The 26,726-nt window shown below is 36.9% G+C and overlaps 1 protein-coding gene and 1 pseudogene across 1 annotated transcript in view; one reads left to right on the top strand and one right to left on the bottom strand.

Moving 5' to 3' along the window:
- Nucleotides 1-373: 373 nt before the first annotated feature.
- Nucleotides 374-26,726, bottom strand: part of FAM168B (family with sequence similarity 168 member B) — a 60,255-nt gene continuing 33,902 nt past the window's right edge. Inside the window, exons 4-7 of the mRNA XM_036744211.1 lie at nucleotides 10,588-10,730; nucleotides 10,129-10,306; nucleotides 6,239-6,365; nucleotides 374-5,793 (exon numbers count right to left, since the gene is read on the bottom strand). Of these exons, the coding sequence (XP_036600106.1) occupies nucleotides 6,253-6,365; nucleotides 10,129-10,306; nucleotides 10,588-10,730 (434 nt within the window). The 3' untranslated portion in view covers nucleotides 374-5,793; nucleotides 6,239-6,252. The remainder of the gene's footprint in view (nucleotides 5,794-6,238; nucleotides 6,366-10,128; nucleotides 10,307-10,587; nucleotides 10,731-26,726) is intronic.
- Nucleotides 25,258-25,886, top strand: LOC118837366 (annotated as a pseudogene).

The following is a 26,726-nucleotide window of genomic DNA, read 5'->3' as shown; positions in this document are numbered from 1 at the left end:
TCAGGTCATTGTGAAATCGTGGAAATTTGCAGAAAGGTGATGCCAGAAGCCAGAGAAATTACCTTAATTACTCTTGAAAGGGAAAAGGCAGAATCTCAAAGGGAAACAGGTAAGGAGGTGAGGGAAGATCCCTGGAGTTGCCAATGTTCTTGGGGGTTATAAGCTTCTTTTCACAAAACTTAAGTCCTGACCTCAACAGAGAGCAAAGGGGTGGGGAGAGGATATTCTGGTACCTTAGTGAAAACTTCATTAAGTTGATTTGTGATATTTGGAATAATTTGCTAATTCTACATCCTTATTTTAGAATCGAAGCTGGAATTTCCTAGTTCTTCTGCCATTCCAGAAGACTTTGGAAAAATGAGAAAAGCCAGAATAAGCAACACAAGTCAATCTTTATTGAAAACTGAAGTATTAATACATAACAATTCTTGTTACAATAAACGTGCTTTTTTAAGAATTTTAAATCTGAGCTCATCTACTCATCGGATTGCATAAAAAATAAAAAAGTATGAATTTACACATAATTGAACTGGCTCAGGATGGATTTTCCACACCTTTGTGTTGACACCATAAGTTCAATGCAGAAGTGAGTGATGCTTTTTAACATTTTGGAAGACAACACTGACCTAACTTTAAAAAAAAAAAAGTACCAACATAACTGTCTGAAAAAACAGTATTTTTTTTAAAAAAATCATAAAAAAGAAACCTGTGTCTACTCAATAACAAAATGTGGAGAACTATTATTGGGTCCTTTTCGTTTGTACTTCTGTTGCATGCAATCACTTGTTTTGGACACAGGGCAGCCAGTAAGAGTACTACAAAAAAAAGAACACTAACAAACCCATTCTATTTAAAAACAAGTCTGTACAGGAACCAGCTAAAATAAACCTTTCAAGAGAGCCTACTGCTGGGGACCCAACACAGACCCTACCAACCTGGCAATCAGAATTACTCTTCAGTTCCAGGAAGCTGGGAAAGGCTGGTCATATGTAATTATGACCAATGGGCATTAGGCTTCTGGTAGTGGTCAGTGTTCACAAATCTTGTATTTGACAGTTTGACAGTTTTCTCTTGAAGCTAATCAGGTTTCCCCCCCCTCTACCATGTGCATCAAGCAATGGTTTCTTTTATCAGTACTGTCCCTCTTTCTTGTCTCATCTTCAAATGGTGCATGAACCTGATAGAAAAGTCCCAATTAATCTGGAAAAGATCTCTGAACCAAGCTGGGACTGCATGAATGATACAAGATGTCACTTGGGGCTTTCCCTTTCTTCAGGGATTAAAATTTCAAGGCCAATTTAGCACTTTTCTTTATATATTCTCTAAATAACCACCTACTCCACTTTGGTGTGTTACCTAAAATATACCAACTACTTTTCCTAGAAAATGTAGGTCCAATAAAGTACAAATGCCACTTAAAAATAACTCTGAGAGGTGCCTGAAAAGAGCTTAGTAAAATGAAAGCCTTGGACAAGAACTTTTTCCTCCCCTCACCTAAACTAAGTTCACTTTGCAAGGAGAACCCCCTCCTTTGGAAGAAGCGAGAGAAAAAATGGAACAAGTAATTTGTCCCAATCCAACTCCTAATTTGCTATAGCCATATTAAATCACAATTGACTAGGACCTTACTGCTGTCCCTCTGCTAAATGAAGCAGTTATTTTGGGGTGTTTCTCTAAAAGCCTCAGACTAATGTTCTTTACTCGGTCAAGCCAAAGAGGAGAATTCAAGATGATGATATGTTCTCCTGTCAAAACAGTGCAGAACACCACATATGTTTTCCTGCAACAAATTAATAAATCTAAGGGCAGGGAAATCAAGCCAAATTTTCCAAAACACTATTTTTTGCAATATGCTCCTATTTCTTTAAAAGGCAGGCAGATACAATTGGATTTGATTTCTCATGCAAGTTTTAAATTTCTGATGTGTTTCATGCCTTTTCCCATCCATGGATACGGTGAAATAAATAAGATACACACAGGAGCAAAGCTACTAGATGAAATCAATTATAAATTACTTCTAGTTTTAGGCAAGAATGTGTGTCCTCTCACTACTGGTAAAGTATCAACAGATACATAGCATATCAATTCAAACATCATTAAGTCTAGGCCAGATGACACCAGAAAGCCTGAGCAGGACAAACTGGGCTGTATGATGGCACCAGGTAAAAATGACAGGGTAAGAAAAGAAATTTTCTATTAGCATAGCCCAAAGGACTGCTGGTTCTTTACCACTGAATCAATATTTCATTTGCATAGCATACAAGGAAAAAGTTCCAATGAATTACAATTTTGTAAAACTAATAACTTTACTAACATATTTTTCAAGTTTATAAAAAGACTGATTTTTAAATTTTCTAAACTGCTTGGTTAGTAATGAACTATGCCAATCAGTGACTGAAGAATTTCTAAGAACAATAATTCGTCTTGTTTCCCAAAGAATAGCCTGCATATGTTGCTAGATTTAAGAAACCGAACACCTACCACAGATCCTAAACAAGATTTTTATTGCAATAAAAACAGTAGAATCTACAGATCGGATACACTAGCTCTCTCGGGTCTTAGGTTAAAAGTTATGTCTTAAGAAATCTCACTCCATAAAGCTGCCAAATGTTGAAAGGAACCAGTACATTTGCCCATTGCTGCTGTCCTGCTTCCATTTCCTAAGAAATCCCAATACAGCTAAATGCTTGCGGTTGTAGGAGTCCTGAATCAGGAATGTAATATAAAAAGAAGAGAAGGTTTCAGGAGGTTCTTTATTGCTATAATTTGTCTCCTAAAAATACAACTTTATAGTGTATAATTTTGACCCTAGTTATATCTCTTTATTTTTTTTAATTTAACAAAATGTCATTAAGATAAGATATATTTATCCCCTACCACCATGTTTTGTTACTATTCTAATTAGTCACATGACCAGGCACGTGTCCTTAGTTAACAGAAGTGATCTCTCTCTTTCTCTCATTATACTGAATCACTTACAATAGATGGTATCCTGATAGCTGCAAAAAATGAAAATTTCTCATTGTGGATGAATCCCATAATGCAAAATTAGTAAAAGTATTCAATGAACAAGACTACTCAAATTTTTAAAAAGAGGATAAGGAGACGAAGGAGGTACAGAAGAAAAACTATCACTGGGTGAAAAAATATACATTTAAGAACCTGATGTTAATGAAAAATGTAACATACAGAAGAGAATCTCTCATTCTCTCTCAAAAATGCTATCTATGATAGCATTTATGAAAATTCTTACTCATATGGTTCCAATGCTTCACGCTCATCATTCCTGTGGAACAAGAAATTATACAGCAGGGCTTTAGAGCCATTTTGCATAGTTTCTTAAATCTGAATGATTCCACACCTCACAGTTATTTTTCTAAAATTCAGAAATATTTTAAGATGGTGAATCTCTTCTTCTAAACTAGATATTAATAAACTCAACAAATTGTTCATTCACTTTAGTCTCTGGAACAGAGCATCCTACCAGTCACTATCTGCAAACCCGTTCATTATACAAACGGAATTATGAAAAACAGATTGGAACAAACACCACAGATGCAAATTGTTTTCCCTGGGGGTAAATTTCTGCTCCATAAACATATATGGTAGTCTCTAAGTTGCATTAAGTGCTCATGAAACATTTTAAAGTATTTATAAGTAAATACTATAATTATGTCAAGAGGCATTAGGAATAAAGGTTCTTCTGTTTACAGTGATCCATGCAAAAATATTCCTAAACTTTATAAACTAAATTGTTGAAGTTAAAAAAAAAAATGAAGAGTGCTTACTGTAAAAAATAAAGTTACTAAAGGCTCTCATCTCAATGGTTGTTCAGGAGCATACACCTCTCCCTCAGAGAAGAATACTAGAGTGGAGGCACAGGGTATTAGCTTGAAGGAGCTGCCAAATCCACAAAAGGAGCAGGATATCCCACCCCCCCACCCTTCACCCCCAACCCGCCCCCCCCCAAAACAGGTGCTACTCAAATTCACTTGTGGGGTGTAACAAAATTGCAAATGCCTGACATTTGTAAACTCTTAAAAGTGAAGGCAACAAAATTTTGTCACCATTTGCTGCAGTCAGAAGTATTTAAAAACGCTAAAACTTATCAGATTCACACATAGCAAGTCAGTCAAGCTCTGGGGAAAAAAAAGACAACCCTTGTGATTTCTTTTGCACAATATTCAAATTTCTAAGTTAAATTCCTTTCAGCAATGGTTCTGGCATGCAAATTGATTCTAATGCTAGTCCTTCATCCCTAACAGCATTTACTTTGAGTTGAATTATTACTGCTGTAAAAAAGAAGGACAGTGGAAGAGACTCAGTAACAACAAAACACCAATCCGCAGCTGGACTCATGGTCATGCTTCCCAAATGACATCTGAGGTAAAATAATATTTAAGTCTGCATCAAAAAATACTGTGACTCACAAGCAGCCCATACTATGGTCAGAAATCAATTGGCAAATCGAAAGAAGAACTCCCTAGTTTTTGAATGTTCATACATTCTGACAGCCCTGCTACAAATGTATGCATAATCCACTATAAGAAACATCAGATTAAGGACATTAAAAAAACAAAAACAAAAAAACCCCAACCCTGTTTTGTTCCCCTTTAATTCTTAAGCACACAAACTTTGTTCATAACATATAGTATGAATTCTTGCCTGTTTATGAAAAAACCTAGCAGTGCACTACATGTTTTGTTATATTTTTTAAGTTAGGTCAAATTGTACATACATTTTTCAGCTGAATAAAACAATCTTTAGGAAACAAATGGAATAAACTGGAATCTGATACCTCCCAATAGTGTGGCAGTCTCACTTTTAAATCTACCCTCCATCACTTGGAAATATGATGAGTATATACTAGATATGAGTTTTCAACAAGACAGAGAAAATATTACTTCTACAGAATTTCTAATAGAGATTTGCATTCAAAATTTTGGCAGCCAAAAAAAGCTGCTTTGTTCACACATTACCCCCCTCTTAATGGCCACACCATCTAGCACTTCATTCTGATCTTTAAGAATGTCTATGTAACACTGACTCCACATAATACAACTCAAAGGGGATGCTTAGAAAACTGATTTTGGGCAGGAATTTTGACCCTCTCAGATCTTTCCTCCTGTCACTTCTACTTGTATTAACTGAATTCAATTGGAAAAGAAATATAATTGCCTAAAATAAAAAAAAAAATCCATGTCCTTAACTGTCAACTTATCAACCCCCCAAAAGTTGAAGCACTTACTAATGGGTATTATGATGTTCTATAAAGAAATTCACTTTCACGACTCTACCTTTTTAAGACTTTGCATATGTTACAACAGTGCATTGATAACAAGTTGTAAAATACTTTTCAGTTCCTTTGGATTTTGCATATGATGGTTTTGCATCAGTCACTGCAGGTAGATTGAGCAAGCGTGTGTGTGTGTGTGTGTGTGTGTGTGTGTGTGTGTGTGTGTGTGTGTGTGTGTATGTGTGTGTGTGTGTGTGTTTTAAACATGCATTCAACTAGATATGGATCAGAATAAATTTATACTCCCTTTTTGTCATTATAGTTAGCTAAAAAATTGCAAGACAGTCCACAAAACAGGATTTGCTTTAAGACTAACTACTGGAGTTCCAAGATGTAAGATATGCAGCACTGGAAATCTTCAGTGATCTGAATTTAGTAGTGTTTAGCAAAGTGTTGAAAGCATTCAGAAGAAAGAAAGTCCTGGTTGGAGGCATGAGGGGCTTCAGCACCAACTGTTAAACCTCAATTACTTGATTGCATATCTCCCATCTTCAAACCTACAGTTAAATGAAGATATAAAAACGAGTCATCATAGATAACCAGACACAGTCAAGCAGTATCTTTCAACTGCTAAGTTCTAACATGCACTTTAAGACATTTGACATTCTTACAAGTCACAACTTTTATAGATAGACAGACAGACAGACAGACAGACAGACAGACAGACACACACACACACACACACACACACACACACAGAGTCCCCCTGAATTCACCAGAAGGAAAGATTATTTTATTAAGTTTATTTTGTGTTGACTTGAAGTAGCTTTCAGAATGTCATAATAATGGCAGTCAAACAGTCATATAAACATTTAGGACAAACTAAAAATGTTACACTGTATTTATGATACAGAACTATACCTAAGTAAATATATCATTTTTCACTCTACTTCAAAAGTAAACAGAATAACTTCATTTGTAGTTATTTAACTGGTAACTTACATTTGCCAGGATGATCACCACTGTGGGGGCACGTAGCTATAGGTTGGTGTTCCTGGGGCCCGATATGTGGGCATAGTAACTGGATGAGGGGCTACTGGAGTAGGGGAATGAGTAGTCAACAAAGTACCTAAAAGAAAAAAATTTGATTATTTTCCTTACAAGTGATAATGTAAATGCTTTGCAAACTAACTAAGGACCATTCATAATTTTAACAACTGGCAATAATATATAATTCATGGCATGGCACATCCATGTTTGTTTGGTTATTTTTTGAAGGGAGGCAGAAGAATGGACACAGGAGTGGGAATAATCTCCCCAAGATATTCTAAGTTTGTCAGAATATTTATTGAACTCTAAACACGTTTGAATTTACATAAAACCTGTATCAAACTGGCATGAATATTCTTAAGTCTGTGTATACACACATATAACACACGTGTATATGTATATAAATTTTTGAGTGTGTGTATTAATAAAATGTAAGATTTACTCTACAGCTACAGAAATTCAAAGTGAATTTATATACATTTATAGCATGATGGCTCGTGATAATATGTAGAACTCCAGTACCAGTCCTGTAAATATCTTTTGAGAGAAACATTTTAAAATTATATATAACTATCATGCTTTTTTAGACTATTACATCTTTGCTTTTCTGTGTATCATGTGAAATCCTTTTAAAAGGACCAAACACATCAATTGATGAAAGATTTTTTATTATAATCATTTTTGAAAGAAAGATTATCATGCCATCTCTATTTTCTTTGCCTTATGGGAAAACAACGTACTATTGTATCAATTCACATAAACCTGGTCCTTCAAAGAAATTCCAGTGCTTCTAGTGTCAATCCTTGTTAAGTTTTAAGTGGAAAAGCTCTTATTCCCAGAAACTATGCTGAAGCAATTTGGACTGTATCAGATTCATTAAGGAAGATCCAGGTTCACTTGTCTTGCTTGCTATATTGCTAGGCCACTTTAAGATTCTAAGGTGACAGTCATGATACTGAGTCTTAATTTTCTATATTTACAGTTTGTAAAGAACAAATTTTTTTTTCCCTATTTGTTTCTCTCCACGAATAGGTTTGTGTTGGAAGAGGGTAAGAAATATAAATTTCATATTTAATAGTTGTTATTTAATCCCATGCCTTCCTTAATTAGGATTCCTAGCCAACTTAATTATAGGAGTTTTGAAGTAAAGTTGATCTAGAATGCCATTGACTATTATCTTGTAGTTCATTTCTTCATGCACTGAATCTTAATGGGACTTATACCTTTCTTTATTACTTTTAGTTATTTCATTATTTCAAATTCTTTAATTACTATGATCATGAACTATATTATTAAACAGTCTTCTCCATGATCACTTTATTGCACTTTGTAACTACAAAGTGATACAACACATGGAAATAGAATATGTGAATAAAAATTGTTTATAATTCTGACTCAGAGCATAGTCTATAATGCAGATTTTCATGAAACTTTTGAGTCTTCTGTCCACCTGTGATTCCCTTTAGTTATTTTAAAGATATCTTTCTTTCCCAGCAACTCAGAGTTTTAGCCATGGAAAACAGGAACATTATTATATGTATATATTACAGTGTGTGTGTGTGTATACACATTATTATATAGTATGTGGAAAATAAGAACACTGACCACTTATCCTTCTATTTTTCTTTCCTGGGTTACTTCATATAAGTTTTATTTTAGATTCCTTGTCAGCAAAGCAAATAGTTTACATAGAATAATAACATCAGAGAAAAAGCAATTAGACACATAATTCTGTCATTTGGAATTCATATTTCATTTGACTTTGTCACATGGGAAGGCCAGCAGAGTGGGACTAAAAAAGTTGCCGACTTCAAACATTTGGTAGGAGAAAATGCTATTTGAAATAAAAAAGCTCTAAGAAAGATTTCAATGTTGTACGAAGGGCATGTGCCTATGGATGTTTCTTCTGAAAATAATACATGCATATTAATTGCATGTAAATTTGATGTATTTGATGTGATGGAAAATAAGAGATACCACCTTAGAATGTTAAAGTGGCCTAGTAATATAGCAAGTAAGATAAGCAAACTTGGGTCTTCCTCATTGAATCTGATTCAGTCTAAAGTGCTTGAGCATAGTTAGTGGGAATAAGAATTTCTCTCTTTAAAACTTAATAAGAATTGACCCTAGAAGGACTGGAATTTAAGAATTCTTTGAAGGACCAGGCTATATAACTCCACCCCAAGGCAGAGAAAATAGAGACAGGATGAAAATTTTTCTTTCAAAGAAGATTAATAATAAAATTCTTTCATCAGTTAATGTGCGTGGTCCTTTTAAAAGGATTTCATGATACCACAGAGAAGCAAAGATGTAATAGTCTAGAAAATACAATTATCATATATAATTTTAAAATATATATAAAATATATAATAATGTCACTGTATAATGTGTTAATTATTAATATTACAATATTTTATTATATGTTATAACGTGTTATATAAAAAATATAAAATTCAAAAGACACTTGCAGGACATGTACTAGAGTTCTACATTTTATCATAAACCATCATACATCATGCTATTTCTCTAATAATTCAGACTGAATTTTTTAAGCAATACCAACTTTTAAGAGAAAGGATTTTTTAGAATTATCAACATTTTCCCTAAGTTTAATACAAATTTCATTCAGAAAGAAAAAAATCCTCATATAATTTTAATGCTACAAGCACAACAGTTAACTCATAAACCTGGACAAAAACAAAAAGCCAAAGGTGTCACTCAGTTTTGGATATTATACATGATGTTGGCTTTGGCAAATCGCTCTACTTGCTTGGCTTTGTCTTAAAGACTTATGTTCAAATCCCAGTTCATGCTACTTACTACTCCAAGAAACCTTAAACAAGTCAGCTGAACTATCCTGGCCTCAATTCTTTCATCTTGAAAATGAAAGTTTGAACCAGATGACCTCTTAGGCTCCTTCTAGTTCTAAATCTGTGGTCATGGTCTTTTTGTGATTCAGTTTATCTGTAAAATTAATATAAAATCAGCATTACCTATTTCAAAGGATTATTATAAGGATTAAATACATGTAAAATATTAAATGCCAACTATCATCATCATTATATGACTTATAGTTGGAAGAAAGCTTACAGAGGAAGGAATTGAGGCTCAGAAATCTCACAGTGCCCAAGAGGTCACACAACTAATACTGGTAGAGCCAGGATTATTAAAATTCGTCAATATTATTTGAGTCTAACAAAATAGCATTCCAACAACACATAAACAACCTAAGTTAAATAATGCTAGTCATCAAGCTACCTGAGAAAATCCTTTGATTTTGGGTTGTTTTGTCCTAGAGTTCTTTGCTTCCTAGCACCTACCACATATGTTTTTCTTTCAATTAAAAACAAACTGAAAAAGATGCCATTCAAGAAAACTGCTCTGGAATCAAAGTCTGTTCAATATTAAATAACGGGAGGTGCTGACTAGTTTAATTGCTACCTCTCCCCTTGAGAGGGCAAAAAAGACCCACCAGGTATTTTCATGGGAAAGGACTAATCTATTAAACAAAATAAAACAAAAGAACTATATGAACCGGAGTTTAGATCACTGAAATCTTACTTTTGTTACTGCTGTTCAGTCATGTCTGACTCTAAAATGACCCCATGTGGGATTTTCTTGGCAAAGATACTGGAGTGGTTTACCATTTCCTTGTCCCGCTCATTTTACAGATAAGGAAAGTGAGGCAAAAGGGTTAAGTAATCTGCCCATCTGAGCCCAGATCTGAACTGAGGAAGATGAGTCTTCCTGACTCCAGGCCCAGTACTCTATCTTACTACTGCTCTGTAATGTCCTGTGCCATGATATGCTATAAGAACAACAAACTAGTTAAAAAGATTTACCTGCTGACATTGCCATAGTGGTTCCAGCAACCATTCCCATAGTCACGCCATTTCCTCTTGGAGGAGGGATGGGAGCAGGGTACATAGTTGCTGGCATGCCATTTGGTTGCACAACTGTGGTATGATGAATTACGTGAGGTGGTGCTGCATACAAAGGCTGGGTGTAGTAAGTGCCTTGCTGTTGGAGAAAGGATAACAAGTACAATTCAGTTTCACAAAATTTCTTTTATGTTTACATACACACTCACGCACGCACACACGCTTATCTATAGCTCTTTGGCTACAATAAAATGCTCACATTCATATTTCTCAAACTTTCTCAACTTTCACCAACATCTTTCATCAACAATTTCCCAACTAACAAATTTTTAAAAACTGGGATCTGAAAAGCAACATGTTTGCTAAGATAATATTTGAGTTTATTGAAGCCATACCAAATAGTTGGTAAGTATGCTTTACCTGTGCATATGGATTCTGCTGTGGATAGGCACTTCGAACTGGGTACACTGCAGTCTGATAAGGATTGGGTGATGATGAATAAGGTGGCACTGCTCCACTGGTGGGTGAACAGGACACTTTATATGGTGTACCGGGTGTATAACCTGAAACACAAAAGTAGGATTATCTCAAAAAGAAGACCCCAAATCATTTAAATTGAATATACTTGTTTTAAAGAGAGAAAACAAGAAGGATTATGAGACCTGCTCCCCTTACTAATAAGTAGCTGGCCCATTCCAATCAGGATTGTTTCTATCAGTGTCACAAAAGGAAATTTTTAGTGGGACAGCATTACATTTGCCCTCCACAAGGGGTTCTTCAAAATATAAGGTATGTAGCCAAACCTCTTGCTTCTTACTAATCCATTGCTGGTGATTTCTTGTTCATGAGTACTAATAATCCATAAGTGACTTACATAAAGTACAACACTATTAGGAACATCAAAGTAAGCCTTGCTGACAATCTCACCTAATTACTGACATTCTTACAAATGGGTAAAAGTAAAAGGAGTGTACTTTCTTCAAATTGATTTCTCTCTCAAATGTGTTTACTTAGATATAAGAAAAAGGTCACACCCTTCTAAAATAAAACCAGTGGGTGAGATCAGTTTGATAACGAAAAGGGAAGAATGGAGAACAAAAAGATATTATTTTCTTGTGTCTGTCTATGGGCTAAGAAAGTCTTATGGAAAATTAGGTTAGAATTTTAAATATTTCAGAAACAAGGAAAATATGGGCAAGAAACTAAAAATCTTTTAATGAAAGAGCAGTTTAAGGTGGCTGCTATCATGGAACAAGGACAAGAGTGACTAAGAATTCCACTAGAGTCAAGGTTTTTAACCTGGGGTCGATGAACTTTTAAAAAATATATTCCAATATAATTTATTTCCTTTGCAATCCTATGTATTTTATTATACGGATTTAAAAACATTCTGAGAAGGGGTCCATAGTCTTTGCCAGAGTGCCAAAGGAGGCACACACACAAAAAAAGTTAATAACCCCTCTGTGATAGTTAAACATAATGATGTTAGTTTAGCCAAAGTATCACCCAAATAAATGATAATACTATGTACAAAAAATTCTTCCCTTGCATTCCTTCCATTTTCATAAAGAAATCCAGTAGAAGGATTGGTTTGTATACATTTGCTTTTGGAAGAAACAGCCATAGGGCCATATAAATTTTTTAATAATTTTCCTGGATTTCAAAATATATATAACATACAGACAAAGCTTTTTCCTTCCCCGTAGAAAATAAAAATTAGACAAAAACATACATGACTGACCATGTCAGATAATACACCAATTCTGTGCTAGCAGACCCCCATCTCTCTATCACGAGGAAGGTAAGTTTTACCATGTGTATTCTACATCCATTAGTTCTTCAGTTACTCAGAGGTCAGCTTTCTTTTAGTAATCTTTTTACTTATAAGGCTATCGTTATTTATAATATTCTTTTGAGTCTGCTTTTCACTCTATATTAATTCACATAAATCTTCCTATTTCTCTGAATTCTTCATATTTATAATTCCTTACTATACAGTAATATTCCATCCATTCACATATAACAGTTCTTTTTTTAGCTATTTCTAAATGATGGGCACACTGTTTTCAGTCCTTTGTTGCCACCAAGTGTATCTATGAATATTTTGGAATATGCTGGACCTATACTTGTGAGTTCTATGGAGTAGATGCTAATGATGGCACCAACAGGTGAAAAAAGGGGACATAAACAGTTTTGTCATTTTTCTTGCATAACCTTTCTTGCATTTTTCTTGCATTTCTTGCATAATCCCCAAAAGCTGGACCAATACACATCTCCAACAACTGTATATTAGTAGGTTTGTCTTCCACAGCCACTCCAACAGTGATGGGTCTCATTTTATGTACTCCTTGCCAATTTGCGGGGTATAAAGGTTAAACCTCACTTCATTTTTATTCACATTTCTCCATTAATGATTTGGATGATGTTTTCAAAATGTATTTGTAGGTCACAGTTCTTTTGAAAATTGTTTATATCCTTTGTCAACAGGCAATCAACACCTTTAACCAGCTATCTACTACTAGTTGATGTTTCTTGGATTATTTGAGGTAGCTAGGTGGAGCAGTAAATGGTTTTAGGAATAAGAGTCAGGAAGATCTGAGTTTGAATCTTGTTTCAGGCACTAGCTGTACAACCCTGGACAAGTCTCTTAATCTCTTAACCTTTCTCAGTTTCCTCATTTATAAAATAAGATGATAATAGCACCTACCACATAGAACTTTTGTGAGGATCAGACGAGATAAGAGATGTAAAGCGGGAGCAGCTAGGTGCACAGTGAGTAGAGCACCAGCCCTGGAGTCAAGAAGACCCAAGTTCAAATCCGACCTCAGACACTTGACACGCTTACTAGCTTTGTGACCTTGGGAAAGTCACTTAACCCCAATTGCCCTGCCTTCCCCCCTCCAAAAAAAGGGGTGGGGGAACAGAGCCAAGATGGCAGCTGGAAAGCTCTCCCCCAGGACCCTCCAAACACCTATAAAAAATGGCTCTGAACAAATTCTAGAACTGCATAACCCACGAAATAGCAGAAGGAAGCAGGGCTCCAGCCCAGGACAGCCTGGATGGTTGCTGGGTAAGGTCTACTGCATGGAACTGGGAGCAGAGCAGAGCCCAGCATGGGCTGTGCCCAGACCAACCAGACTGGGAGCAGGGCGTAAACCTTAAGCATTATAAAAATGTTAGCTATTTTATGTGTCAGTTGCCTATATATTTTGTATATCAGACAAAAAAGGCGCCACTCAAGAAAACTACTCTGGAATCAAAGTCTGTTCAACAACATTAAATAATAGGGGATGCTGACTAGTTTAATTGCTACCTCTCCCTGTGAGAGGGCAAAAAAGACCCACCAGGTATTTTCACGGGAAAGGACATGAATCTATTTAACAAAATAAAACAAACAGAACTATATGAGTTTTGTGCAAGTATTTTTCTACCTGAGTTTTTCTTTTTGTTCTATTTTTACTGATTTTGTTAATGAAAAGGGTTTGAAAATTTTGTCATCAAAACCTCTCCCTTGTTTGGTTAAGGATTCTCCCCCCAAAAGTTGTTTTGACAGGTATCTCTGTTCTACTCTGTTATGTTTTTTATTCCGGTTGTGTGTGTGTGTGTGTATACATATAATAAGTTTATTGTGAAATGTATGAAATATATTTGTCTAAACCTAATTTCTACCAAACTGTTTTCAAACTTCCCCAGTTCTTGAATCTACAAAAACAATGGACTACTGCTTCCTTTTTAAAAATGCTTTTTGTTTGATTTTAATTTTTGTGTTGAATCAGAATGTGCAAAAATCGAACTAAAGATTACAGAAAAACTTTTAGAGATTATTTTTAAAGCTGTATAGGTTGTATTTTTTTTAAAGGCATCCCAGTTTTCCTTTCACTCCTTTTACCTTATATGAGTTTTTCTCATGACTTTTAAGAGCAAATGCAGTATTCAATGCTACGGTTTTATGGTTTTATTTGCGTTTGATTTAGTTTGTTTTTCAAGGTGTTCTGAATTTTGTTATTTTGTTATCAAGGGAGGAAGGCACAAAAGAAGGAAAAGAGGACAAAACCATATACAGCTCCACGTACAGTGCATCATTATTGTGCCTATTTTCCCACATTTGCCATTTTCTTTTCTTTTTTTAGGTTGGTGGTGGTAGTGGTTTATCTTTGCCAAGATGATGGTTGTGAAATGAAATGTCACAAATGCATTAATCTGTATTTCTCTAATTAATAGTGATTTGGAGCCTTCTCTTAAAAAAAAAAAAAAACATGGCTATATATAGTCTAGGTTTCTTCCCTTGTGAACTGCTTGTTCATTGTTTTACCATTTATCAATTGGAGAATAACTCCTACTATTCTTATAAATTTGAGTCAGACTGGCAATTACAAATGAGAGCTTTATTAGAAACTTGTCGAAAAGTATTTCTCAGTTCTTCCTCTTCTAATCAAAGATTTGTTTATGCAAAAAAAATTTTAATCTCATGTAATAAAAATCATCCAATTTATGTTCTGTGATCTTTTCTATCCATTGTTTGGTCATGAACCTTTCCCCTATCTATAAATGTGAAAGGTAATTTCTTCCTTGTTGGTATGTCATTTCACTTAGAGAATATCCTGATATGAGGTGTGAGGTCTAGTTTAAACCTAATTTCTTCCAAACTGTTGTTCAATTTTACCAGCAATTTTTATCAAACAATGAATCCTTACCCTACTTGGCTGGGCTACTGCTTTCAATTGCTTTTGTTTTTTCTATCACTGATCTATCTGTCTTTCTAACACTATCCAAGTTTCTATAATTATTGCTATAATATGAAGTCTGGTAATGCTATGCTCCCTTTGTTTCTACTTGTTATTCCTACTTGCTTTCATTACTTCCCTTCCAGACTACTTGTTCTTCAAGCTGAATTTTATTTTATTTTTATTGTTCTATCTAATTTTACAAAGTATCTGGTTGGTGCTATGACTGATATGTAACTAAATCTACAAATTAACTTAGGCAGTTAGCTGCATGGCCAAACCATGAGCACTGAATAGCTCACCAATTCTTAGTCTCCCTCTATTTCCATAAAGGATGTTTTACGGTTATATCTGTGTAAAACTTAAAATTGTCTAAGTAAACTCCCAAATATTTTATGGATTTTGTACCAATTTTGAACAGAACATCTAATTATCATTTGTTCTTGGTTGTTAATATTTTAGAAAAATGCTGATGAATTTTCATGGATTTACTTGTGTCTTATTATCTTACTGAAGCTATTGTATTAATTACCTTCACTGATTTTATTTTCTATTTTATTATTTTGGTAAACTAATTTTTTTTCTTTTTCTCGGTCAGGTTAGCAAATAATTTAGGGATTTTTATTAGTCTGTTCAAAAATATCAGTTTTTATAATATATAGTTCTACAGTCTTTTAAAAAAAATTTCTTATTTTCTAATTTTCAAGATTTCTTCTATTGTAGTCTGATAAAGGTTGCTGGTCTGTTTATTTTTTAGTCTTTAACTGCATGCTCAGTTCACTGATGGCCTATCAATTTTTTAATACAGGTTTTCAGATGTGGATGAATAGAGCATTTAATAAACACTGTATACCAACCAAACACTGAACTAAGTTTTTCTCTGAGGACTGCTTTTAGCTGCATCCCATAAGTTTTGGTATGCTGCCTCTTTATTATATTCTTTTAACAATTATTATTTCAACAATTTGTTCTCTGACTCATTCATTATTCAGTAGGTCATTACTTAGAATGAGACCTATCATTTACCCATATTTCTTTTTATTAATTACCATTTTATTACATATTGGTCTATTCCTAGCACAGTGTCTGGCACATAATAAGGGGCTTAATAAATACTTGTTAATTTACCAACTGAATCCTAAACAAGATAGTTAGGAAGGTGTTAGATAAAGTGCAATTCTACTGAGAAGAAATTCTGACAAACCTTTGTAATTGAATCTCTTCTTCACCTTTCTCTCATGCACTTTGATCTCCTTTTAGAAATCTGGATTGTAAATTTAGCTCTGATACAACACTAGCCCACACCCTTTTTGAAATGTGAACCTATCAGGATTGTCTTCTCTATATCTTCTCTAAGTATGAAAATTCATTTTTAAAAGCAACATGTGGCTTGAGATTAGGGCTTGGCCTATATAATATGTATGCCTTGTATATTATAATATACTCCCCCCCACCTCAATTTCCTGAGTTTGCCTCATTCATTAGAGGGAAGCCCTAACCAAGATTTTCCTTCCAACAATTTTTGGCAACTCTGGAGCTTCTTTTGTTCTACTGTCGGCAGAGGTACATTTCCTCAGTAGTCAAGGTGCCATGAAAAGTGGGGGAGAATTGAGCTCCACAAGCTCAGAAAAGAATAAGCATCTCAATACCCACAATTTTGATTTTTTCCCCCTCATTTGTGCATGAAAAAACTGCAGTCCGTGGAGAACAGTCAGGCTAAGTGACTAATTTTTGAAAGGCAGCTCTAGTAAGGGATGATACCCATAACAAGTACAATGGAATTGGTGCAGAGTAAACCCCCAATGACTCCCCACTGGGCAAGCTGTTAAAGGGCTTAGCTAAAAGGAAAATTTCCCTTTTAAGCCAGGGGTGTCCAAGGCTCAAGCAGTAAAACTTAGCTCAAACTGGATTGGGTACTTAGATAATTGTGTAGAAAGAATTTGGCCACATAGATATGGGCCTTTTGAGTATTGTAAACTGGGCATGTTGAAAGCTAGACTAGAAACATTAGAGCCTAGGCAAATGGATAATTAATTCTGTTGGGCCACCCTTTCAAATTGAGACTGCTCCAATTTACCATGTCAATTAGAGGCACCAGTACAGAGTTCTATACCACCTCCATGTAATCCAGATAGAGCAAGTACCATGGCACCTTTAAGATTTGCTTTTACAGAAAAATAATCAGGAGAGTACATGTCCTCTTTAAACCAAAAGATGCTATGTTATGACAACAGCCACTCCACACTTTCCAAGGGACCCAGCCACCATCATTAATAGAATTAAGACCATTGTAAAGGCTGCAACCCCACTTGGGAATGATATGGATGAGCTACTAGATGCTTTTGTCACAAAGGATTAGAAAGCTATGTGCTATAAAGTTAGAGAATAAACATAACAGGACTGCATGGCTGTTTCAACAATCCAGCTAGCAGCTACTGTGGCTGTGTAAAACCAACAACAACCAGCTCACAGAACGCTGCAAGCCCAGGTTCTCTTGATCTGCTTTACTAAGGAAAGCAATGTTAAGGTGTTAACGATCTTACTTAAATCCAGCATACAAATATCACTCACATAGTTCAGGGGAAAAACCCAGCACCCTGAACTTCAGAGCAAATACAATCAAATTACAAACATCAACAGACAGACCTTGTCTGATTCAAATCTCAATGCATAGTTATCAGAGTTTAACAAAGTCCAAACATCCGAGTTTACAAGATGGGGGGCTCTTAACTACAGCTGTCCAGAGTCTCCACATCGGCACACCACCACAAGTGAGAGCCCTCAGCAAATACCTCTGTTCTCTCTTTTTATGCACTCTTTAGCCGTCATCAAACGTCATCTGAATCACCAGAACTTAGGCTCTTACTATTGGCTCTAGTCTTAGCAACTCCCCTTAGGACACTGAGGGCTTCATGCCTACATAGGCTTAGCACCTAATAGATAGGGGTTTGGGCCTGAGGCTTAGCACCTAATAAGACTCAATCAAAGACACCCAACTTAATTGATATTACAATGGCCCAGGACAGCTCCAGATCATAATTTTAATAAAGAGGGGGTGTGGGGAACAGATGCAAAAACAAGCCTCACTGATGCTCTAAAACAATTGGCTCAACAATCAATAGACTGGAAAAAGTTCCATGAAACTACTCAAAATTCAGATGAATGACTGATGATTTTTACATTCGTTTGTGTGCTGCCCCTTAGAAATTTGTTCAGTTAGATCCAAAAAATGAGAGTAATCTAAAAGCCACTGCTTCAGCTTATGCTAATCAATCAGCAGCAGACATTCAATTACTTTTATAAATTCTGCCCCAGCTGGAGTGAAGAAGTCAAGGGAACTGTCAACGGAGGACCATAAGAAAGAGAAGAAAAATAAGGCTGAAGAGACAAATATCCTGGCAGCAGCCCTGAAAGAAGTTATCTGGAAGGGGAGAAAAGGCCAGTAGGGAATGTTTACTCCACAAAAAATAGGAAAAAGCCAAGCAGTGCTTTTACTATAGACATGAGAGACATTTTAAGAGGGACTGCAGGAAACCCAGTAAGATGAGGCCTCCAAAAGAGGGCCCCTGACCTCCAAGTTAACCTGAAGGGGACCCACATGTAGAGTGACACCCCTCCCCCACCCACAATTGTAGGAACATCAGTAAGTATCCAGTGGGGAATAATGGGGATGACAGAGGAAGGTAGTGGTCAGAACCTATGGGGTGTTTCTTAGAAATGTGAAAGGCAATGCAGTATGGTTAAAGAGCCTTTGATAGAGATAACTGTAAATGACACAACTTTTGTTTGTTTAGTGGATATAGGACAACTTTCTCAAGGCTGAGATGTTCCCCCTGAGGCTTTCAGTGGTAGACCTGTAGGGAGAAAGTGAGTTGTGCCCTTTAAGGACCCCCCCCCCTTTTAAAGTTTCCAGAACCTCTGACAGTTTTCACTTGTTTTTTTGTTTATTCCCAATTGCCCTGTTTAACTGTGTGGGAGGGACCGGTTATGTAAACTTGAGGATTTTATTCACTGAGATCCAGGAAGGATTAGGTCAGAACACGATTTTTAAAGAACCAGAAAGGTTTATGGGACCCCTAGAATCTGAATTGCCTCCCTTGTCACAAAACCTCCCTGCCAGTTTGTGGGGCTGGAAGACAGCTGACCCAGGGCAGATTCAGACTAAGAAAAGAACGCCCCCTTGTATTCAACAGTATATCAACTTGGAGACTGTTGCACCTATTCAAAAACTCTTCACTTTTTACATCCACCTCAGGGTGAGAGTACCCTGCCAGAGACTTCGCAATACCCCTGCCCTGTACTGCCAGTGAGAAATAACAAGGTAAACAATGATGGTCTGCCTATGTACTGTTTTGTCCAGGACCTAAGCCCTGGTAATCCTGAATCCTGTTTCTATTATCACCAACATGCCCTACAATATAAAAGTGTATTGTTATTGACGTGTGTGTGTGTGTGTGTGTGTGTGTGTGTGTGTGTGTGTGTTTGTGTTTTCCAGCATTCCAGTACACCCAGACTCACGGTATCTTTTCACTTTTACTTGGAAGGCCCAGCAATATACTTGGACTAGGCTGCCCCAGGGTTATTGTGAATCTTCCACAGACACTTGTCAAAGATCTACAAGATGTGCGCCCACCCCAGGGATCTGCCTTAATTAAGTATGTGAATGACATTGCTTGCCTCCACTTCACAAGGAGCCTGTGAAGAAGACATGGTTTTCTTCCTTTATGAAAAGTGCCACTAAGTATCCTTTTTAAAGTTGCAGTTTGCCCTTCCCCTGGCATGATACCTGAAATATGAGCTAGGCCAGGAGTGGGGAACCTGTGGCCTCAAGGCCACCTGTGGCCTTCTAAGTCCTCGAGTGCCCACCTTTGGCGGAATCCTAACTTCACAGAACAAAGATACTACCAACCTTGGATTCCAGCACTGGGGGGACTCACTTAGGAATCACTATTTACATAGATAAGGAGGCCCCCTAATGGTTCACACCCTCAGGAGCCTTGATAGAAGGTTAGGTGAGCAATGGTCTGTACAAGTACTAGGTAGGCACCCCATTGCACCAAAAAGACTACTGTGCCAGCAACTTAATGCCCAGGGACACATGGGAACCAAGGGCCCAGTACTACGAGTTTTTCCCCAGGGTTTATGGAGAGACCCATTGTGTGGTCTCTAGCTGCCTTTCTTGTGGGCAATTCCCAGAAAATAGGCAACCCTGTCATTTAAACACCTGCAGATCGACTTTAATGAATTACCAAAGTCTATGGGCTACTGATATGTTTTGATGTGTAGACCAACTGAGCCACTGTGTAGTTTTTCCAGTGACACACGCCACAACAAGCACAGTAGCAAGATGTCTGATAAGGGACATAACACTAAGGTTTGGCCTGCCCCTGTACTAATGACTATGTCTAAGGAGACACTTTACCACAGAAATAACTGACTTTTCAAGTGTTTTGGGATAAACCTAAACTGACATACCCCTTTATTACCCATAATCATCAGGGGTAGTTGAATGGCTAAATAAAGAAGTTTAAAAAAACAAAAAAGCTCTTTGGAAAGCACAGTTAAAATGGCCACCGGTACTTCCTCAAGTGTAGTTCCAACTTAGGAAAAGTAAGGGGATATTGGCAAAATGAAGTCTCTTCCCATACACTTTTCCTTGAGAGTCCTGTGTGGGATGAAATTTACCTCACAGAGTCCTGACCACCAATCTTTTCTTGAACACTCAACTCAAATCTCCTCTTCTGACCAAAAAGGGATTCCTCTGTATTATCCCATCACCAAATGATTTAGTAACGAAAGAATTATATTTCTTTGGTCTTCAAATATTTAGTCCTTTTTCCTCCTCATTTTGCAGATTTTAAAAATTTTGCTCCTTGGGTCATTGGTGCTCCCTTTCCTTTCTCAATGCCTTTAAGATTATTTGAGTTGTAAGACAATTAAAAAACAAAATGGCTCCTCATCCCACAATGAATGCTTTATCCATAACCATACAAAGATATATATTTCATTTCATAATCACTCATTGGTACCTAAATGTTTAACTTTCCTGTGTTTGGTCAATTTGGATAATGAATATTCTACTCATCCTAGGCACCTGTGAACAAATGATTCAATCAATCATTCTTCCTTTTTTCCATAATGCATCATTATTTTCTTAGAGGATTAGTTTCAGCTTTGCAGGATATAATTTTGTAGGTACAACTCATTCATAGCTTTTCAGACTACCCCAATTTTCCCTTTGATTGCCTATAAATGAGGAGTTATCAGGTGCTATTCTGATTGTTTTTGAACGTGAAAGGCTTTCAATTAGCTGTATGCAAGACCTGTTTTCTGATATGCCATTTCTGAAGTGTGAGTAGGCTATATTTGGGTAAAATAAACATAAAGCTTCTTTCTATTAATGTTCTAGGGATTTATCTAGATCTGTACTTTGCTATCTGCTTTCAATATTTCTGCTCAATAGTTCCCTGATTAAGACTAAAGATCTAAGACTTCAAAATGATGCCTAATACTGAAATGGACCTTAGGATATGGCACCACACCCTGGTAGACCAGAGTTCTTATGAAGGGAAGACTGGGGGTAGGGAGGGAGGAGAGATGGAGAGGGGGAGAACTGGAACCAGGCTAGTAAACTAGTTCAGTTATCTTTTCTTACCATAATGGGTTCTTCCATCTCCTCTTGATGTCACTGCTGTTACTGATGAATTCTGATGCACCTTTTGTGTTTATTGGGTGTGGTAAGGAACAAGTTGTACACTTGGGATAGGTCTCACTCCCGTTCACTCTTACTGAGATTTCTCTCCACTTTAAATATACTCTTATTTATGTTCATGAGAACCGAATTATAAATATGCAAGTCATCCTACATCCTTTTTAGGAATAGCAAATCTGTAATTCTCAATATCCTACAATTATTCACCAAGGCAACAACAGTAGTTCCATTAACTAAGATAGGAACATGCATTTGCTTTGAAACTAAGCATGTATTTAGGATGTCAGAAACTTTATATTCTTTTAATTTATAGGTTCTCTTAAACTGCTACACTTAAATCCATTTGCTAGAATCTGTATCTTTTTTTCTTGAGGAAGAGAGGAGAGAAATCCAAATCCAAATCCCTCATTCTTTATGAGGAAGCTGAGGTCCAGTGACTAGAATGAGGTCACAGAGTAGGAGAGCCATGACCTGAACCCATGTCCTCTCACTCCTGAATATAGCAGCCCATTGGCAGTATTGCACCTACTTTGCGGGGACTCTACCCTTGTTTCTGACTTCCTTGGGGTATATGGCCAGGAGTGGACTCTCTGGGTAACAGAGTTAGAACATTTTAGTAATTTTTCTGCCACTATTCCAAAATGTGACTGAGACAGTCCAATTCAAGCACCACTAACAGCATACTAGTGTTCCCATAGCTTCTCTAATATTGAGCAGGTCCCTTTTAAATCATCTTCTTCAATACGGAAAGTGGCATGAAACCTCACATCTTTTTAAAATTTCCATTTCTCTTATTATCAGTAACTTGAAGCATCTCAGATGGTTGTTTGATCGTTTATATTTCTTCTGAAAATTATCTCTTCTTATCCTATTGGGGAATGACTTTTGGCCCTACATATTTACATGAACACCCTACAAATCTTGGCTACAACAGGGCAAATTTGCATATATGAATAAATGCCCATGTCTGATAACGTATGTCTTCTTCTGCACCTAAAGTATAGAATACTTTTCTGCCAAAAAAAGTAAGTAAAATCCCTATCACTCATGATTGGTCACTACATTATCAAACTTCAAAATCTTTCAATGTTTTTATATACATTATTGTGGTCTTTTTGTAAATTTTACTCTGGGTTCTGCTTACTCCACTCTGCATCAGTTCAGAGAAGTCTTTTACAAACCACTCTGAATTCTTCATGTGCATCATTTCTTGTAGTTCAGTTGTTTTAGTCATGTCTGACTCTCTGTGACACCATTTGGGGTTTTCTTGGCAAAGATACTGGAGTAGTTTGCCATTTCCTTCTCCAGCTCTTATTACAGATGAGGAAACTGAGGTAAACAGGGTTACATGACTTGCCCAGGGTCACATATCTGGTGTTTGGGGCTGGATTTGAACTAAGGTCTTCCTGACTCTAGGCCTAGTACTCTATATGCCACCTAGCTGCCCCTATGCATCATTTCTTACAGTGCAATAATTAGTATTATATAACAAAATTTGTTCAGCAACTCCTCAAATGATGGACAACTACTGTCCTTCCATTTTTAAAAATACTACACAAAGAATTGCTTTAAATACCTCTTGCAAATATCAGACCTTTCCCTCTGTCTTCGACTAACTCAGAGTCTTATCTTTGGTAGTAGCAGTTCTGGATGACAGGGTATGTGCAAATTAGCAGCTTCCCTAATATAATTCCACTATAAATACCAGAATAGCTGGGACAACTCAGAGCTCCACCAATAGTGCATTAATATGCTTATATTCTCAGTTTATTTTATTATATTGGTAATTTCCTATTTACCTTTCCTGGTATCCCCAGCACTTTAGCACCATGCCTGGAATATACAAACTGCTTTTTGACTGAGTATTCACTATAGCGTGGCATAAACAAAGTACTAAATTCGCCATCAGGAAAAATTGGATCTTAACCTAACCTCTGCCATTTACCAGCTATGTCATCCTGGGTAAGTCATCGACCCTTTCTGAGTTTCAGTTTGCTCATCAATAAAATGTTGACAATAATAGCTCCTGACTCCTGGGTTTGTTGAGAGTATTTAATGAGACAGTGTATATAATGCCCTCTGGAAAATGCTAGAGTTCTATAAATGTCAACTATCAACACTATTTAAATGAATCCTAGACTAATTATAATCCAAACCAAAACCAAAAAAATTCTAATGAAATATTTCAGATGTTGCATGAAAAGCTCGCTTCATTAATTTTTAAAACTTTTCCAATAAAGAAATAAAAAATCTGTGATACAACAATATCTGTATTAAAGACAATGAACACTTACTCTATAATACCATATGTGAATAAATTCTTTTCTTTTTTATGCTACCCCAAAATATCATAAGGTACTAGTTGCTAATGATAATCTTCAAACATCAGTCATATTAACTTGAACTTGTTGACATTGCTAAGTGTTTTGCCAGTTGTTTTACATACATGTACATTATGTATAAAATGTTATATTATGTGTATGTTATATAATAGTATGTTATATGTGTGTGTGTACGTACACACACACACACACACACACACATATATGTGTACATATTTTCTTTCTCTCTCAAATGAATTTTTTTTTGAGGGCAGTAATTACATTCTTATTTTTCTCACCTCTTTCCCCCACTTACATAAGCAGTATAAGGCAACGTACACAGGAGATGCATAATACCAGTTGCTAATGCTTTTTATATTTATAAAACATTTAAAACTTAAGAAACATCTACTCTTTCAGTATGACACAGCCACACTATGCTTTTAAAATATATCCAAACACCAGTTTTTAATTAACTATTTTATGACACTTCTTTTTAAAAAATAAATAAATACTTGGGAAGTATCACTGTAAGAGTGAGATGGGAAAAAGTATGTTTCTTTTGGCATTTAGCACATTAATTATAACAAACAATGTTTGAAAGAACAAAAGAACTATTTGTTGGTCTACACTATCTATCAGATTACCTACTACCAAAAATTAAAAAATTAAAATCAAATTTAAAAAAAGATTACCTACTACCACCCATGATAACCAAATTTATAACACAAGCCTGAGTTTTGTAGAATATGAATTCTATTTGAAATACTGATGGCATAAGCCAATGAGAAACAAAGAAGACTATTCTGGCTACTAGGCCTTCAAGAGGTACAGGAGAAAAAATATTTGCCAACGTATCTGGAAATTAGAAAACCTCCTACAGCAAACTAATGTTCCAGATCTGGGACCAGGAAGTACTGGCACTACCACATGGTATGACTCTGTGGTATTACCACTCCCTGATCCTTAGGGGCAGCATTCCCAAGTAAGTGAACTTCCCCTATGAATCACTCCTCCAATCTATCCCCCCACCACTAGATATGTTCCTAGCATCCATTCATGACAAATACACGAGATACAACATAAAAATAGTGATGATACCTAGCATCTATATTGTGCTTTAAGATTTGCAAAGTGGAGCAGCTGCAGGACCACGAGGTGGGAGGGAAGTAAGGGAAGGGACCGAGGGACAGGAGGAGTGGAGGCCCTGGGAGCCTGGAGAGGGAGACTCCACTAGCACCGCTGCAGAGCAGCGGAGGAGCCCTGGGTCGCCCCTCAGACCCGGGTCCAGTCATCCTCCGTCCCCTCTCCTCCCTCCTCAGTCCTAGGAGCCATGGATAGCTTGAGGCAGTGCTTCCAGAGGTTCCTGGAGCAGAAAAACATTGTCACCGATTTGCTGGGGAAGCTGGAAGAGATCACCAGTGTCATAAAAGTACTACCTGGCTACAGGTTCCATTGCTTTCTTGGCCCTCTATCTCATATTTGGCTACGGTGCCTCCCTGCTCTGCAATCTCATTGGATTCATCTACCCAGCATATGCCTCCATCAAGGCCATTGAAAGCCCCAACAAAGATGATGATACCATCTGGCTAACAGAGTGGGTGGTATACAGCATTTTTGGCCTGGCTGAGTTCTTCTCTGACATCTTCCTTTTCTGGTTCCCCTTCTACTCTGCAGGGAAGTGTGCCTTCTTGCTATGGTACATGCTTCCAGTGGCCTGCAATGGCTCCCAGATCCTGTACCATCGCCTGATCCGCCCCATCTTCCTGAAGCACCAGGCTTCCATGGTCAGCCTGGTGACTGACCTGAGTGGACAAGCCCTGGACACAGCAGTCAGTCTGACCCGGGAAGCAACCAAGGCAGGCATGACTCACCTCCAGAAGAATAAGTGAAGAGATCACTCCTGAGCCAGAGGCTTCGAATGACTGGACACCCTCCTCCCAGCCCCCTCAGCATCAAGGGACCATGGCCCCCAGTCCTGGCCCATGTCTAAGCAACTGACCCCTCCCAGTTGCATGGCTCCAACGAGCTCCACCCTCTTGGGCTCTAGGGCATTAGAGACGTCTCCCCCGGCTGGGAGGTGGGATGGGCATGGGGGGACCTCTGCCCATTTAGGATCCACCAGCACCTGCTAAAGGCCCTGCTGGCGCTCAGACTGTTCTAAGTATGCCGTTAACCACCCGCCTCTGGCCCCTCTACCCTCCACTGGCCTCCCACAGGACTCTTGATGTGTCCTGGTCATTTCAGCTGCCCATGTATTAAAAAAAAAAAAAAAAAAAGTCTTACACAGGCCAAAAAAAAAAAAAATTTGCAAAGCGCTGAATTGATTATCTCGTTTGATCCTTACAACCCTGTTAAGTATATATTATCATCCTCATTTTACAGATGAGGAAATTGAGGCTAAAAGAAGTTAAATGACTAAACCCAAGGTCATACAGCTAATATGTATCCAAAGTGGGATTTGAATTCAGGTCTTGCTAACTCCATCTTATACAGAGTGTCTCAAAAGTCTCAGTGAAGTTTAAAGCCATTAAAGCAAAATTTCACTAAGACTTTTTGGGTACCTTGTATTTCTAAAACCTTTCATCAACTGTATGACTGAAGATGTGTTTTGTTATTAAATCGTTTGTAAAAAACTGCTTGATCTCATGTATTTATGAAAGATACACTCAAAACATGCAAAACTCATAAAGATATTTTCAGAGATAGGAAAGCAAACATGTACAGTAATTACTAAATTAAATCTGCAGTTGCTATTTTTGGTAAGATTACTATATCTGACTTATGATTTAATATCTTCCT

This window comes from Trichosurus vulpecula, chromosome 2 (assembly GCF_011100635.1).
Source record: "Trichosurus vulpecula isolate mTriVul1 chromosome 2, mTriVul1.pri, whole genome shotgun sequence".
NCBI lineage: Eukaryota > Metazoa > Chordata > Mammalia > Diprotodontia > Phalangeridae > Trichosurus > Trichosurus vulpecula.
Note: the sequence above shows the minus strand (reverse complement) of the source record. Positions and strands in the feature narration are given on the sequence as shown.